General features: G+C 41.8%; 1 protein-coding gene across 3 annotated transcripts in view; it reads right to left on the bottom strand.

Moving 5' to 3' along the window:
• Positions 1–18,309, bottom strand: part of SLC4A10 (solute carrier family 4 member 10) — a 173,305-nt gene extending 154,996 nt beyond the window's left edge. For 2 of the 3 annotated variants that reach the window (XM_035132512.2, XM_060280201.1), the window contains exon 1: positions 17,944–18,309. In XM_035132512.2, the coding sequence (XP_034988403.1) occupies positions 17,944–17,991 (48 nt within the window). In that variant the 5' untranslated portion in view covers positions 17,992–18,309. The remainder of the gene's footprint in view (positions 1–17,943) is intronic. The other variant, XM_035132522.2, reaches the window with a different exon arrangement.
• Between the last annotated feature and the right edge of the window lie 510 nt (positions 18,310–18,819).

Raw genomic sequence — 18,819 nt, 5'->3', positions numbered from 1 at the left:
AAGGTGATTGAGCCAGATCCGGGCCCCGGGCCTTAGTTGGCCTACCCATGCTATAAGTAGCACCCTAGACTCCCAACTCCTTGAGACACTCCAGAAACACCACATTTAAACGCCAAGAGCCAGATGTTCTTGCCACATCAGTTAACTGCACAGCATGAGACACTGGAGCATGATCCGAAATAGCAATTGCATCAATACGACATGCGGCTACATATTGAAGTAGGGAAGAAGAAACCAAAAGTAATCTTAACAGAAAACAACCTTCATGTACTGATGAAAGAAAAGTCACATTCTGTTGGGTGTAGCATATGCCAAACAACCGTCAATCCAAATGCAGACATATTTGCCTTCAGCATTGACCTTACTGTAGACTGGATTTTATGGAAAGGAAGTATCCCTGTTTAAAACTGGGTCAAGAACATCATTATAATCTCTCTCAATTACCAGATGCTCATAAATCATATCACACAAGTATCTCAATCACTCTTGAAACAGTCCAAATTCGGACCATTAGCATTCACTAATTCACCAGATCAGCGGCACAGCCATGGGCACCCGCATGGCCCCACAGTATGCCAACATCTTCATGGCAGATTTAGAACAACGTTTCCTTAACTCCTACCCACTCAAACCTCTCCTGTACCTGCGATACATTGACGATATTTTTATTATCTGGACACATGGACAACAGACCCTGGAAACCTTCCACCAGACATTCAATGACTTTCACCCCACCATCAACCTAACAATGAACCAATCTATGCAAGAAATACATTTTTTGGACACTACTATAAAAATACAGGATGGACGTATAGACACCACCTTATACAGAAAACCAACTGACAGACAAACATATCTACATGCTTCTAGCTACCATCCCAAACATACCAAACAATCCATCGTATACAGCCAGGCCTTACGTTACAACCGCATCTGTTCCAACTCTACAGACAGAGAATCTCACCTAAGAGATCTACAGCAAACCTTTTTAGAACTAAAATATCCACCTGATGAAGTTAAACAACAGATCAACAGAGCCAGACAGATACCTAGAGAGAACCTGCTGCAAGACAGACCCAAAAAAGAAAATAACAGAACACCACTAGTCATCACATACAGCTCCCAAGCTAAAACAGTACAACGCATCATCAGAGATCTACAGCCTCTCCTGGACAATGACCGCTCCCTTTCTCAAGCTCTGGGAGGAAGACCTTTCATTGCCTACAGACAGCCACCCAATCTTAAACAACTCCTCACCCACAATAATACAACCACCAGACTTAACATGGACACTGGTACCAGAGCCTGCAATAAACCCAGATGCCAACTTTGCTGCCACATACACCCAGACAACACCATTACTGGCCCCAACAACATCCAACATACCATCTCAGGACTATTTAATTGCTCATCCTCTAACATTGTGTATGCCATCAAATGCCAACAGTGCCCTTCAGCTCTCTATATTGGACAAACAGGCCAAACCCTACGCCAAAGGATAAATGGACATAAATCTGACATCAGGAACCAGAAGACAGAAAAACCAGTAGGAGAACACTTCAATCTCCCAGGACATTCTATACAAGATCTCAAAGTAGCTGTCTTACTACAAAAGAATTTCAGAAATAGACTGGAAAGAGAAGTTGCTGAATTGCAACTTATCACCAAGCTCAAAACCATGGAGGGACCTGGTTTGAACAGAGATATCGGGTTCTTATCTCATTATACATGATAAGCGATCTTCAGCCATCTCAACCCTTGCTTTTTCATGCAAAACCATTTGCAGTCGTTTGCGGTCATCAACAGCTATCAGTCAGTCAATCACCCATTTCCACCACCCTTCTGAGTGATCCCCCCTCCCCATCCCCACCCCTCCCCACCCCTTCTCTACATAAGTGCCTGGAAACTTCCATTTCACTGTATCTGAAGAAGTGTGCATGCACACGAAAGCTCATACCAAAATAAAAACTTAGTTGGTCTTTAAGGTGCTACTGAAGGAATTTTTTTAATTCACTATAGCAGTTATCATATCCGAGGTCTTTGAGAACAAAATAAGGTATCACTCATCTGGAACAACTGCTGCTTGTAACACTACAAGAGGCGCATTTTATGTGTAACTATGGCCACACCCTTACATAGAAGCCAACTTGTAGAGGCCAAGGTCCCTTCACCCACCCCAATAAAATATTTGAGGGGACGAGGTCCCCTCTAAGTTGATGGGCATTGCCATTCAAATAGAGTGTGCACCATGTCTTGTGGTCAGTTATCTGGGGTGGGGCTTACTTGCCCCACCTCCATTATTTTATTCAAGTTGGCACTCTTGCACCCTTCGAATCATCAGCATAGACATCCTCTACTCAGTCTTCACAAACTGTATATTTTATCATCCACAAACAGATGTGCCTCTTGCCACATCAGCTTTGAGATTTTTAATTTTAGAAAGCACCTGTTTTCTTTAGTTACAAGAGCCCAAGCCCTTACAATTCCATGTAATAAAATTTAATGCTATTGTATGTGTGTGTGTGTGTGTGTGTGTGTGTGAGAGAGAGAGAGAGAGAGAGAGAGAGAGAGAGAGAGAGAGAGAGAGAGAGAGAGAGAGAGAATTCTTACATTTCCTTAAACCCAAGCATCTATCCCAGTGCTGCACCAACAAGTACAAAATAACCCCTCTGCAGCGCCACAAATCCAACTCAATGGTATAACATTGGAAAATGTCAAAGAAGTGTGCATGCACACAAAAGCTCATGCCTATGACAAACTTAGTTGGTCTCTAAGGTGCTACTGGAAGGATTTTTTATTTTTATTTTGACTGCATCAGACCAACACAGCTACCTACCTGTAACTTCTCCTACCTAGGCAGTTATCTTTCAACAAAGGCCAACATTGATGCTGAAATCCAGCATCGCTTGAGCTCTGCAAGTGCAGCTTTCTCCCGATTGAAGTGCAGAGTGTTTGAGGACAGGGACATTCTTTCTTTTTTTTAAATATTTTTATTAATTTTCCAATTAAAACCAATTATATCACATTCAATATTTCAAATTATACACATATATATATCAATCTAACCGAATGTTATGCCAAATCATCTAAAGAATTTTTTATTTGGATTCCCATGCTTCAAGAAATTGGGAATTCCTCGCAACTGTCCACTGCCGTCTTTTTTCTAAAGTTCAAATCGCCTTCCAAGTTCATAATAATCCAGATCTTCCCCTTACAGTCACATAGATGTTTTCCACTTTCATCCGATTGTTTCCCAGCTGCTGAGATAAATATCAAACAAAGTTTCACAGATGTTCTTTCTCCTGTGTGAGTTAATCAGTCCAGCCTCCCCATAAATCTTCTTAATGGAGCTCCCTGTTGCGTCGAAGCAGCTCGAAGCAGCGCCATCTTGAAAAGCTCAAATCACTTTCGTTTTCTCTCATAGCCATGAAGATTTACGATCATTATAGAATTTACAGCTTTTCCAGGCAGGAGACCCAAACATCAAACCATAAACTCTTGGTAAATTAAGAGGACAGGGACATTCACAGGAAAACCAAAATGCTTGTTTACAAAGCTATCGTACTGCCAACCTTACTATATGCTTGTGAAACATGGACCACTTATAAACACCATCTCCAACTCCTCGAAAGATTCCATCAACGGTGTCTCCGAAAAATTTTACACATCACTTGGGAAGACAGGCGAACTAATATCAGTATACTGGAAGAAGCAAAGATCACCAGTGTTGAAGCAATGATTCTTCAACACCAACTTCGTTGGACTGGTCCTGTTGTGCGGATGCCTGATGATCGTCTTCCAAAGCAGCTACTCTATTCCAAACTTAAAAATGGAAAGCGTAATGCTGGTGGTCAACAAAAGAGGTTAAAGACTGTCTCAAGGCAAATCTTTAAAAAAATGTAGTATAAACACTGGCAACTGGGAAACACTGGCTTGCGAGCGCTCCAGTTGGAGAACAGCCTTTACCAAAGGTGTCATGGGCTTTGAAGACACTCAAACTCAGGATGCAAGGGAGAAACGTGCTAAGAGGAAGGCACGCTTGGCAAATCCACACCGTGATCAACTCCCGCCCAGAAACCAATGTCCTCACTGTGGAAGGACGTACGGATCCAGAATTGGCCTTCACAGTCACTTACAAACTCACTGTTAAAACCGTGTTTATGAAAGACAATCTTACTCGGCTACAACTGATTGCCAAAGAAGAAGAAGCTATCCCAGCTAACAAAAATTCACATAAATCATAACTTTAAAAAAAAATACCACCCAACCTATTTGTGGTATGTCCCAAGGACACGTTTCCAGGCCTCCATATTTCAGTGCTGAAAACCACAACATCTTTATAATACAAACATCTGGAGCAAAAACTCCATGCTGAACAAAGAAGTACAACAAGTATGTTGTATATACTGATGGAACTTGATAAGGCTATAAGAACCTTAAAGACGAAATGGAAAGTGGAGCAAAAACAAAGGGACTAAGAAAACAACCATCACTAAAACTTAACAGCCCTAGATGGTAGTACAACCCAACTGTCCCCCTCAGTGCTCTCCTCCCATTAGCCACCTGATTATACTTGCTAAAATTGTAGGAACACACCTGAACCCACATATAAGGCAATAAGCAACTACAGTGGTGCCTCGCTTAACGAATGCCCTGCTTAACGAAATTTCCGCTTAACGAAAGGATTTTTCGAGCGGAGGTTGCCTCGCTAGATGAATTCGTTTTATGAAAAATTCATCTAGCGAATCACGGTTTCCCATAGGAATGCATTGAAATTCAATTAATGCGTTCCTATGGGCAAAAAAAATTTCAAAAAAATTCAATGCATTCCTATGGGATTCGCTAGACAAATTTTTCGTTATAAGAAAAGACCCGTGGAATGAATTAAATTCGTCTAGCGAGGCACCACTGTATCTTACTTTTAAAATACCGGTACATCTGAAGGCAGCCCTGTTTAGGGAAGTTTTTAATGTTTAATGCTGTATTGTGTTTTAATATTTGGTTGGGAGCCGCCCAGAGTGGCTGGGGAAACCCAGCCAGATGGACAGGGTATCAATAAATTATTATTATTATTATTATTATTATTATTATTATTATTATTATTATATACACCAGGAGCGCCAAAACTTTTTTCAAAAAGGGCCAGATTTGATTAAGTGAACAAGCGTGACGGCCAACTGGTCGTTGACCTTTTATTAGGATTGAAGTTATTGAGCTTTTTTTAGGGTTTTACCCCAGGATTAAACCGGATTAGGCCCCCGAAACGGAATTTGGGCATGCCTGATATATACAATAGCAGTCCAGGATAAACATCGAACTAGAGGTGTGTCTTTTTCTCATATATTATGGTGGAAGTACAAAAGGCAGGCAAGAATGTAAGGAAACCGCAATGAAAAAGTTCTGAGCTAAGGATGAGCTGTCAGTCAAAATTTCACTTCAGCTACACCATAGCAACAAACATAAGCTGTAGGCACTTCAGATGTCTAAAATCCAGGAGAGACAGAGCAGAAGAAATTACTTGGGAACACTCGAGTGTCTCACTGTGCACTTGTTGAGGCCAGCACTGGATTAATTCCAGGAAGAAGTTTGTCAGGGTCTCCTGCCTTGTAAGTCGAATGCTGTTGATTGCCCACACAAAATGCAAGAAATTTTACAAAATAAATATTATTTTTCTCTCTCAAAAGTAGGCGTGTTCTGCGGAAAGTTTTCCGCAGAACACACCTACAAATCTGTTTTGTGTAAGATATGGTGCTGTTCTCTTCCCTCATTGAAGTTTCCCCTTCCCTCCAGCATGCTGTAGCAGAAACTCTTTAACCTCAAATTTTTCGCAATGAAGTGGCTCACAGAGGAGGAGCTAGTTACAGGTAGGTAGCCGTGTTGGTCTGGTATAGTCGAAACAAAATTAAAAAATTCCTTCCAGTAGCACCTTAGAGACCAACTAAGTTTGCCATTGGTATGAGCTTTCATGTGCATGCACACTTCTTCAGATACACTGCTGACACACAATGAGCTCTCTCTATATCCAGCTAGTAATCTTCCGGTAATGTTAGCACCTCTCATAAAACATCTTCAATAAACTGATCAGGCTGACTTTGCTCACTAGTATTATCAGGGATGATTGTGAGATTCAGGTTTTCTTATTCTAACCATTAGGTTCAGCTTTTGTAGTGCTGCACTATGAAAAGCACTGGTAGGGGTAGGGGGCGGGGGGAGCCCCCCGGACACGTGCTGTGCACCCCCCCTCAATGTGCCACACCCCCAGGACGCATGCCACACCCCCACGGGCAATGTGCCATGCCCCTAGGACACACACCACGTGGGGCAGCATGCCACACACCCCGGGACGCGCAACAGCCACACCCCCGCCTGCTCTCCCATCCCCACCCCCAGTGCCGGAGCATGCAGTTTCACCACTGATGAGATGCAGTGATGTTCTCCAAGTTAGAGCTTCTGACTTCTGCCTCTCTGAGTTGAAGAGCAATTTTCTCAACAGAGTCTTGAAGCTGATCAACAGAGTCTTCTTTGCCCAGCCATCTCTTTAAGAATCAACACAGCATTAGTATCTTTGTCAGTCTCCGCTGCACCAGCTGGGGGAAGAGGCTGGTGTCCGCAAGGTCTTGGCAGATGCACTTCCAAGTTACAGGAGCTTCAGTCTTCCTATCATTTCCCTTAGATGCCATAATATCACTAAGGGGAGGGGTATGCTCTTCATAATTAGCGAGCGAAGGGGGAAACTGCTTGTGGATTGCCTTGTGTAGTTTTATCTTTCCGCTGCAAGAGCATTTGATCCTCTAACAAGAATCAATGCCCTGCCATTTTCTAGATGTTGTGTTCCTTCAAAAGAAATAGTTCTTCAAAGAGCTTTAAGATCTGTGTGACCAGCCTCTCTAGTGCTGGAGTGCACATCTTGAGAACCTTGACTGCAGTTAATTTGACTGCAGTTTAGAGCCAGCGTTCGAAACTCCCATTGTTCTAGGCGTGTTCTGCAACAAGGAATTTCATTAGCACCAGCAGTTTCTGAGCTCTGGGTTGTTTGAAAAGGGGATTAAACAAATGAATGGACTATAAGGGGAATCACTGGATCGCAATCGACTTTCACTTCCGTTGTCGATTTTATTTGCGATTATTAATTTTCTGATGCTGTTTGATTTGTTTAAAAGTTTTGTTATTAACCGTGGTCAATTTGACTCCCTGGGACTCTTGAATGAAGGGTAGACTACAAATGACTCAAATATATAAATATACCTCTGGAATCAAGCGAAAAAATGTTTCCGAGTACCAGTCGCTGGGGGTTACAAGGAGGAGACAGCTACTGTCCTTATGTCCTGCTTGTTGTTTTTCCATAGGCATCTGGTTGGTCACTGTGGGAAACTTGATTTAGGACTATATAAATCTTTGAACTAATCCAGTATGGGTCTTCTTAAGTCCCTAATATGAAAGCAGGCAGGTACACAGGACAAGACATTTTCTTTCTTTCTTTACCTTGCCTCTGCAACTCTCCTGAAAAACCCCTTTTCGTCCCCTCTGCTCCTTGCCTCTCACCATCTCATGATCAGGGGGAAATTGATTTAAAATGGAATATGATCTGACATTGCTTTGTGGGTAAGAGGGAAGAAAGAATCATGTGCCGGGTTGTCTCTGGTAATTTTTGCGGTCATGTTTTGTTATGATGTGATACTTTGCTGATTTTGGATTTTTATGTATTTTGTTAGCTGCTTTGGATATTTATGTAACAAAAAAAAAAGCAGAATACATGTTTATTAACATATTATTGAGTCCATGTGTGTGTAAATTGGTGCAACCACAATTGCAAAAATATCTCATACTCTGGGAACAAAAAATACCGCAGATACATAAAATGTGTATGGGGAAAAAAATATAGGTATGTACGTACCTATCTGCTACCGGGTTTTTTGTTTTCGAAAATTGTCTGGTCTGATTTAGGTGTCGTGTTAAACCATAGTTAGACTATGGTTGAACATAAACCAGCCACTCAAAAGTCCCAAGGTTTGTTCTTAATTGATAATGCATTACAGTACTTGGGGGGGAAACAGACCAGACCATAAGCCCAGATTCAAACTTAATGACAAATCAGCCTTCCTTCCTGGTGCGGCAACAAGAGGAGTGTGGAAGGCGTGAAGTCCAGACTTTCAAGCATCATAAGAAGAGCCACCTGTTCACTCCAAACTCATCTTGTTTATGAAAGTGTTAAAAAGCACAAGTTCCCCCCCCCAAAAAAAACCCCTTTGTACAACGGTCCATTTATTCCTACTCTTTGCTTCCTGCAACTTAGCCCATTCAAGATTCACAGGAGGACCTTTCCTTGACTGCGGTTTACTCATGATCTCCAGAGGCTCTTAAAGGTAAAGGTAAAAGGACCCCTGACCATTAGGTCCAGTCATGACCGACTCTGGGGTTGCGCGCTCATCTCGCATTATTGGCTGAAGGAGCCGCGTATAGCTTCCAGGTCATGTGGCCAGCATGACAAAGCCGCTTCTGGCGAACCAGAGCAGCACACAGAAACGCCGTTTACCTTCCCGCTGTAGCGGTACCTATTTATCTACTTGCATTTTGACGTGCTTTCAAACTGCTAGGTTGGCAGGAGCTGGGACCGAGCAACGGGAGCTCACCCTGTCGCAGGGATTCGAACCGCCGACCTTCTGATCGGCAAGCTCTAGGCTCTGTGGTTTAACCCACAGTGCCACATGGGTCCCCTTTCAGAGGCTCTTAAGGCTTTGTAAAATTTAATTTGGACATATTTGCAATGAGATCATAGGCCCCTGCAGTCCTTATTTATATATTTATTTAGTATGTTGTAAGTCCCGCCTCTCCTCCCCCCACTACAGGAGCGCAAGGATGTGTGTATATGGTTCTCCCTCTCCTGTGAGGTAGGTTAGGGTGAGAGGCAGTGACTGGCCCAAGGTCACCCAGTGAGTTTCATGACTCAGTGGAGATTTGAACCCTGGCATTCCAGGTCCTAGTCTGACACTCGAACCGCTGCACCATACTGGCTGTTAAAAGGAAGGAAGGAAGGAAGGAAGGAAGGAAGGAAGGAAGGAAGGAAGGAAGGAAGGAAGGAAGGAAGGAAACATCTTGCGTTAAGGATTCTCCAAGCAAGCTACCTGCATGAGAGCACAATATTGACCATAGCGCAGCAATGGGTATTTTGCAACCTCCTTCCAGGTATGCACTGCAAGCAAGCAAAACCTTATTCACTTGAAAGGGTTGCTATGGAGCTTTTGCCTGGCAGGAAACAGCCACAAAATGTTAATGAGTCGTTTCAAGTAAAAAAGTAAGGTGTGGGGATTAATAGAGATCACCTCCAGCCAACTTGAGATAGTGGTGTATCTATTTTTTTTTTTTTTTTTTTTAAATTTTAAAATAGACTTTATTAGAAAATTTTAAAAGATGTACAGACACCAAAAAAAAAAAAAAAAAATTTAAAGTAACTTAATAACATAAAATAACTTGGCAACTTAAATACTATAGTATATCAAGTAATATAAATAACATAACTACATATTTAAGCCACCCAACGTAACTTAATCAACATAAGTAAACAAATCAAGGTTGGTCTAAATAAATTAAATCCATCAGACTACAAATAATATACAAAATCAACTTAGGCAAACCTATCATAATATAACATAACATAACATAGCATAACATAACATAACATAACATAACATAACATAACATAATAATATAACATAACATAACATAACGAAAAGGGAAAGAAAAAAAAAGGAAAAGGAAAAAAGAAAAAAGAAAGAAGAAAAAAAAAAAGAAGGAAAATTAGCCCCAGCTTAGATCTTAACACATGGGCCTATCTCCATCAAATCCATTCATTTTAAATTAAAATTGGCTTCCAATCGCCAACATATCGCTTCTCTTGCTATTATTTCCCTTTTTAGTTTGCTTTCCCTCTTGTTAAATCCAACTAAGTTTTTCCTACATGTTTTCTCTATTCCAGACAAATCACTAGCTCTGTTTTGATATTTTCTTTTTTGAAAAACTCTTCTACGTATCTCCATTCTGTTATTATTCTCTGTTTTGGTATATTCCTAATTGCCGCCGTCATTCTTGCTAAGTTCATAAACTCTACTACTTTAATTTGCCACTCTTGGATTGTTGGCGTTTCTGTTCCTTTCCATTTCTGAGCTAGTACTAATCTCGCCGCGGCACACGCATATAAGAAAATATTAATTCTATCTTTAGGTATACTTTCTGGGATTAAACTTAATAGAAAATATTCAGGTTTCTTTTCAAACGTAATTTTTATCATTTTCTTCATTTTTTCATATATCTCACTCCAGAATTTATATATTTTCTTACATTCCCACCAACAGTGAAAATACGTACCAGTTTTTTCCTGGCACTTCCAGCATTCTTTTGTTTCTGTCTTATAGATTTTAGCTAGCCTTTCTGGCGTCAGGTGCCATCTATATACGAGCTTCATCATATTTTCTTTAATTCCTGAACACGCTGTAAATCTCATTGTCGATCTCCACAATTTATCCCATTGCACTTTATAGATTGGTCTTCCTACATCCTGAGCCCATTTTATCATTACAGATTTTATCTCCTCATCTTTTAATTCCCACTCTAATAAAAATTTATACATCTTAGACAGTGGTTTAGCCGTATTATCAATCAAAATTTCCTGTAATTTAGATTTGCCCTCATTGAATCCTATTTCTTTATGTTTTTTAAATAAGCTTTGTATTTGTAAATAATGTAGCCAACTTGTACAATGATGTTTAATTTCTTCATATGGCTTTAATATAAGTTGATCCCCTTCTTTTACTGTTAATTCCTGGTAGGTTGGCCATTTTCTATTTTTACCTCGGCCACTCATCGTTGTCATTTCTAATGGTGACGCCCACCAGGGCGTCTTTGCTTCTAATAGGTTTTTATATTCCTCCCAGATTTTAAATACCGATTTTTTAATTATATGATCTATAAAACTTTTATCTTTTCCTTTGTTTTCTTGCAATAGGTACGCGTGCCATCCTTTATTATTCCTAAACCCTTCCAATTCCAAGAGTTCACAATTTTCTAGTACTATCCATTCCCTCATCCAGCAAAAACATGCGGAGGCATAATATAGTCTGAGATCCGGGACCCCCCAGCCACCTCTCTCCTTGCTGTCTGTTAATAATTTATATTGTATTCTCGCTTTTTTCCCTAGCCAGATGAACTTGCTTAGGTCTTTTCTCCACGAATCAAAAATTTCTTTCTTTCCTATGATAGGTAACATTTGAAACAAAAACAGGATCTTCGGCAACACTGACATTTTGATCACTGCTATCCTTCCTGATAGGGACAAGTTTAATTCTTTCCAACGGTCCAAATCTTTTTTAATCTCCCTCCATACTCTAAGATAATTGTTCTCATACAAATTTATATTATTGGGGGTAACAACAATTCCTAAATATCTAATTTTATTAACTATTTCCCAATTTGTAATCTTCTCCAAATCCATTATTTCTTTCTTCCCTATATTTTTGACTATCATCTTGGTCTTTCCCATATTAACTCTAAAGCCTGACACTTCCCCATATTTTTGCAATTTCTCCTTTAAATTAATTATCGAATCCAATGGTTCTTCCAACATTAAGATCACGTCGTCAGCAAAGGCTTTAATTTTATAAATATTCTTCCCCAATGTTATCCCCTTGATGTTTTTGTCTCCTTGGATGTCTTTTAACAGAAATTCAATTGACAAAATGAATAACAAAGGAGATAAAGGGCATCCCTGACGGGTACCCTTTTGGATTTCAAATTCTTCCATTATTTCTCCATTTAATATCAATCTTGCCTTCTGTTCGCTGTAAATTGCGTTTATCCCCTCTATAAATTTGCCCCCTATTCCAATTTTCCCCAATGATTTTTTCATAAATTCCCATGTCAAGTTATCGAAGGCTTTTTCGGCATCCAAGAAGATAAAAGCTGCTTTTTTGCTAGGCATCCAATCTAGATATTCAATTAAATCTAGGAAAATTCTCATATTATTTGACATTTTTCTCCCTGGTAAAAAGCCTTGTTGGTCATGCCCAATGATCCTGTTTAGTATCTTTTTTAATCTTCCGGCTAGGATATCACTGAAGATTTTATAGTCGACATTAAGTAGAGAGATCGGCCTGAAGGATCCCACCTGGTCGTTCTCTCCCTCCTTCTTTGGTATTAATGTTATAAATGTTTCTCGCCATGATTTTGGAAACACTCCCTTTTCTAAAATTTCGTTCACTAACAATTGGTACACACCACCTATCTCCTCCCAAAACAATTTATAATGCCGGCTTGATAGACCATCTGTTCCGGGTGACTTACCCAATTTCAATCTATTAACAGCCTCATACATTTCTTGTCTTGATATCGGTTTGTTAAGTAACTCCTTTTCTTCTTCATTAATTTGACCTATATCACATTTGGTAAAATAGTTTCCCAATTTTTCTCCATCAATATTCTCTTTTTTATACAGATTTTTATAGAATTTGACAAAACATTTCTGTATATCCTCTCTATTATTCAACCTTTTCCCTTTATCTACTATACTTGTAATCATTCTTTCACTCTGCCTCTTACGTATCTGCCATGCTAGAAGCCTTCCTGCTTTCCCCCCATGTTCGAATGTCTTCTGTTTCATCCATTTTATTTTGTTCTCAATTTCGTGGCTCGTCAATGTGGATAATTTATTTTGTAGGAGTCTAATCTGCATTACCAAATTCCTATCGTCTGGTTTTTTAGCTAACTCCTTTTCCTTCTCCTCCATTTCTCTCCTAACATCTTCCATATTTTTCTCTCTCTCTCTTTTAACCCTATTTTTTTGTTGAAGATATATGCCCCGAATAAAGGCTTTGCTTGCATCCCATGTTGTTGTCAAATCTATTTCTTCTGAAATATTATTTTTAAAGAATTCTTTCAACAAACCTTTAACCTTTTCAACAAATACTTCATCATTTAAAATTCTCTCATCCAATCGCCATCTTCTAATCAATCTGTTATATTCTCTTATTCTCACCATAACCGGGTTGTGGTCCGTTATAGATTTTGCTAGTATTTCACATTTTATTACCTTAGACATTAATTTAGATGACACCCAGATCATGTCAATCCTTGACGCCGACTTCTTAGCCCCAGAATAATATGTAAATTTCTCTTCTTCGGGATTTCTTACTCTCCATCCATCCTTTAATTCATAATTACTTATTATATTGAAAAAAACGTCCGGTAATTTACCTCTATTTTTCCCTTTTCCTTTTGTTCTATCCAGTTGCGGTAATACAACTCCATTAAAATCCCCTAGTAAGATTACCTCTTCCTCATCTATATATTCTTCCATCTTCTTCCCTAATTTCTTGAAAAAATCCAATTTACATCCATTTGGTACATAAATATTAATTATTGTCACATTCCCTGTCGGCAACGTCAAGCGCACTCCCAACATCCTTCCCTCCTTATCCTGGAATATCTTTTCGGCCTTTATACTAGATTTCACATACGTAACCACCCCCCTTTTCTTTTTCACGTCGGATGATATAAATTCTGTACCTAACCTCTTATTAATTAATACCCTTTCATGATCTTTGGATACATGCGTTTCCTGAAGACATATAATGTCCCAGGAATCTTTTTTCAATATATGCTCCGTCTTATTTCTTTTAATTTTATCATTTAGTCCATTAATATTCCATGAAATAATTTTTAAATTCATAACTTTATTATGTCACTCCAGTTGTAGGCTATCAATGCCGGCTTGATTTTAAAAAAAACTCTTAAGGATAAGAAAAGGAGAAGAAAAAAAAGAAAGAAAGGGGGGAAGGGGGGAGAGAGGGATAGGAGCAACCAAAAGGGGGGAGGAAGGAAGAAGAAGAAGAAGAAAAAGGGGGGAGGGGGGAGGGAAAGGGAGGGTGAAGAGAAGAGGGGGGAAGGGAAAGGGGGAAGGGAGGGATTAAAGATAAAAAGGGGAAGGGGAGAAATTATGTGTGGGGGGGAAGCAATAAGGGTGGGCAACTATTGTTTACAATTCCATCATGTACACGAGAAATAAATCAAAGGTTGGTAACTAAATTATCCGCCTTTGTAAATTAGAGTCAGTTCGTCTTAATTCTCTTCTTCTTCCCCAAACAGTTCTTTCTTTTGTCTGTTATAGAATCTTTCCGCTTCTTCCGCCGATCTGATCGTTTTCCTTTTACCTTTGAATGTAAACGTGAGCCCTTCTGGGAACTCCCAGACATACCACATGTTCTGCTTCGATAGGGCATCCGTCAATACTTTATAATTCTGTCTTTTCTGCCGAATCCTCTTGGGAATTTCTTTATATATAGAGATGATTTTCCCGTCTATTATCAGACTTTCTTGTTTTTTCTTTTGCAGTATTTTGTCTCTGAGTAACATTGAGTTAAAAAAAACCATGCAATCCCCGGGGCCTCTGATGTTCTTTGACCGGTCTAATCTGATTCGGTAGATCTTATCCACATCCATCAATAACTCCTCCTCATTGAGATAGTGGTGTATCTATATCTGCTGGCTTGCCACTGCGGTGTGTGTGTGTGTGATATATTTTAAATTGAACAATGAAAGGCAAAAAAATTTTTTGTTGCCAACTGTCTCCATTCCATGATGGCAGTCAGAAGCAAAGGACTCCAATGCCGCCTTCTCCAGCGTGAACAGTAAAAGAGGCTTCAGCAGAGTTCTTGTCTTACGATGCAGCTCACTCACTTAAGACACTAATTTCACCCCTTATGTACAAAGCGCAAGGCGCTTTCACTTTAAGGGCCTTAAATCACTTTAAAGTTTGCAATCTCACCTGAGCTGTTCACATCGAGGGGACGAGCAGCTTACAGACTCCTTTGCTTGTGGTCTTGGCTCACCTTGCTGAAAATGACTAGCAACAAAGGGGATGTTCTGGGGATATGCTGGAAACCCATTTGAAACATCTCTGTGGCCATCCTTGGTTGCCAGTTGCCTACCTCTAGGTGAGAATCATCATCCTAACCACTGCTTTTCATGAATTTTGGAGTGGATGTGAAAGGCCCAGGGATGCCAACGATCCCTTGTCATACAGTAACTCCATTCTAGGATCAAAAAACCAATGTTAAGGCATTTACAAACTCACTCATGCCCTGAAAGCATGGAAACGTTAAGGCAACCCTCTTAACTTTTTGCACCATGTCCCTATGGCTGCTTCTGTTGTGCTTTTTTAGCCTCCCGGTACCCACACATCTCATTGGTTTGTCAAACCCCCAGGTTGGGAAATCTTTGCAAATCCTAGATATTTCTTTCATTCATTTAGAGGGGGGTCAATCTGTTGCAGAGGCCTCTGCATGTTTATTCACAGACAGATGGCTTGCTTGCCTCCTCCTTTCTCTTGCTGACTTCATGGCCTCATGATGAAGCGGCACTTACTCCGATCGCTTTTTGAGCCAGCCACCCCCACCCCCACTGCCACCTCAGTTAAATCGGGGAGTGTGAGCTCTAGAAGCTAACCTGTAAGGGAGCACAACATCTAACTTCTGCATCCTGTGAACTAAGGATGGGGAAGCTGTGACCCTCCAAATGTTGTTTAGTTGCATGATGGGTACAACCGCATCTGGAGAGCCACAGGTTCCCCATCCAAGATATAAGCAGCAAACACAGATGCTTTAACTTACAACTTTCATGTTTCATGGCATATGAACTCAAATGCCTCGATTTTTCTGTTACACTGCAGCATTTTGATCCCATGTCTGTCTAATTTTTTTAAAAGGAAATTCACTGAATTGCATCACTTCCTGGGGTGATGTTACTGTGCTGCCACTCTGTAACTGTCAACATTCATGCTGCACTTGAAAGTTTTGAAAGCACTTTGCACATATTTATCTCGGTAATCTTTTCATCAGTCCTGTACAGCAGGCAATTTTACTACCATCCCCATGTTGTCTCTGGTCTTATCTCCTGGTTTGCCCACTGGTTCAAACAGTGAGCACAGCAAACCATGTAATCTGTCACTGTTCTTCCCATATTGCCCCCAGGGAAAAGTTAAGAGAAAGCTGCAATGGTGTGGGCTTGGTGACAACTGTTGAATGTAGCCATCTGTTATCATCAAAGGCTGCAAATCAAGTTAATACAGCAGAGATCTCAAAACAGAGAGTGGGTCACTTGCGGAAGTAAGTCAAATGGAAGACTACAGTTGAAGTCATCATATGAAGTACATGGTCAAAGAATTAAACCTGTAGAAAACATCTGCACATCCTACAGATAGGGATATACAATAATTAATGTGAATTCTCTCTCTCTCTCTCTCTCTCTCTCTCACACACACACACACACACTGACTCATACACAGGTCACCACCTTCCCTCTTCCACCTACTATCTTCTACAAGCCTTAGCAGCCTGGCAGCAACCATTTTTCTTTAGGGAAGAGGATCCATGCAGGAAACAACGTCTTGCAGTGAGCATGTGTGAAATAACTTGCCCTTAAATAAATGTATGTAAACAGTTTTTCACATGAGAACTTTACCATCTGATATCTTTATTCAATATATGGCCCTTTCCCCCCATCAAATCATAAAGCGTGAGAAGGTGTAATACCCTTGCATTTTCTAAAAAGAGAATTTCAAATGGGGGGGGGGGAGGAGAACTGAATGTTATGGGTGTGCAAAAGGAGTCAGAAAGATGGGTCTACACTTTTAATGTTGTTGGACACCTTAGAATCCTTACTCGTCCATGCCACTTTTCCATACTGTGGGGGATAAATCATATTGATTTGATAATGTTCAGGTGTTATCGTGGGAGCCTTCCTCTCTAATTATACGGATACTCCGTATAATTGAGGGACATACCTCAATTTAAAGTTCTACAGAACTTATAAGAACAAAACCTTCACCCACAAGGGATGAGAAAGAAAGAGGCATCTTGAATGTATACAAGAGAGGCAAGCAACCATCCAGCTAATCTATGTGGTGTGTGTGAGAGAGAGAGGGGGGGGGAGAGAGAAGCCCAAGAGCCAGTGTGTGTGCATGTGTGTAACATGCAGAGAGAACCCCGGCAGCCCGCCCATGCATGTGTGCTAAAGAGAAAGAACCCCAATAGTTAGCCTGCCTGCCAACCAGACTGTGTGCTTGGCCATGAGAATCCCCCACCACACAGCTGTGTGTGTGTGAGAGAGAGACAGACAGACAGGAAGGGAGATGGAACCCCAACAGCCAGTCCATGCAGGTGTGCAGGGGAGAGCCTCTCGGCAGATGGCCTGTGCGTGACAGAATCAGAACCCCAGCAGCAAATTCACTCTAAGATGCACACCTGTGTAGAGCAAGAGAACCCCAACAGCCAGTTTTGGTGAGTGAGGGAGCACCACACTGGCAATCAGTGTGTGGTGTGTGTGTGTGTGAGAGAGAGACTGAGAGAAGAAACCCAGAGAGAAAGAGAGGAGAGGGAGAACACGCACACAGAAATTCTCTGAAGACTGCCTGTGTGCGCTCCTGCGCGTGCCTTGCAGGACTCTCATGAGGCAACCAGTGCACCACTGTCTCCAACCTGAGAGCGAGAGCAGGGGGGACTGCCCACATCACAGGTGTGGGAGAAAGAAAGCAGCCATGGACCCGCAGCCTCCTTACAGGATACAACCAATTCCTCGCGTTCTTGCCTTACTCGGCCAAAGGCTCGCCCCCCTCTCCGACCCCCGTAGGCCTCCCTCCCTCCCTCTCTCTCTCTCTCTCTCTCTCTGTCTCTCCACCTTCCCCCTCCCTCCTCTTGGAAGGCAGCAAAGAAGAGCATTACGGGCGCAGCCTGGGCCCAGCGCACCTCTCCCCAGCCGTGGCGAGCAGAGGGCTCTCCAACTCCGCGTCGCCGGCCTGTAGAGCATCATCCACGCACAGTTGCGACAACTGGCCTTTGCGGCACCGCTGTCCCCCCCCAACCCCCCCTCCACCGCCTTCCGCAATCCGCAGCTCCTTACCGTGGGCAGCAGCGGCTCCATTTGCGCCCCTTGGTCTTTAATCTCCATCTTCTGCGCTCTTGGGAACGGGCACCTCTCGCGCGCGCGCGCCCTCGCCGCCTCGCTCGCTCTCTGCAGTGGCGGTCGCGGCTGCTGCTCTCTTCCTTCGGCGTGTCTCTGGCACAACCAGAGGCAGCGCCGCTCGCTCGCTCGCTCGCCTCTCTCTGCTTAGTATTCGGGTCAGGTAGCTCTGAAGCAGGAGGCAGCCGCACGCCCCGACTCACCGGCGAGTCACATGGCTCCCACTCACACCCCGAGAGGCAACGGCTGCCTCCAGGGTTGCCGGTGGGAACCCAGATTGCAGGACGGAGAAAGGTAAAAAGTGGAAAGACCGGCTTCCGGGATCGTGGAGGTGGAGGAGGAGGAAAATTCTCGGCCAAACTCTGCCCCCACCCCGCCCAATTCGATGACTATTATTGCAGCATTTACATACACGCACGCACATAAAATATTTGGTGGGCATTGCCACTCAAATGCATAGCTGCCAAGTTTTCCCTTTTCTCGCGAGGAAGCCTATTCAGCATAAGGGAAAATCCCTTTAAAAAAGGGATAACTTGGCAGCTATGCAAATGGTGTGGGTGTGCCCCATCATGTGATCAAATGGTGTGGGTGTGCCCTGTCATGGGGAGGGGGCTTACCTGCCGCCCAAATAGTTGGCACCCCTGAAACTATTTATGGATGTATTGCATTTATAACCCACCTTGCTCTCAGGGGCAGACTTTGGCAATCTTTGATAATATGGTGCACTGAGCTAGGCCAAACTTTGATGCCCTGGCCTAAATGGATCTTCTCAATTTTAAATCTTTTCAATTTTGCACCCCATCTTCTTGGTGTTAA

The sequence above is a fragment of the Zootoca vivipara genome, chromosome 1, assembly GCF_963506605.1.
Source record: "Zootoca vivipara chromosome 1, rZooViv1.1, whole genome shotgun sequence".
Classification (NCBI taxonomy): Eukaryota; Metazoa; Chordata; class Lepidosauria; order Squamata; family Lacertidae; genus Zootoca; species Zootoca vivipara.
This window is presented reverse-complemented; position numbering and strand designations above follow the sequence as displayed.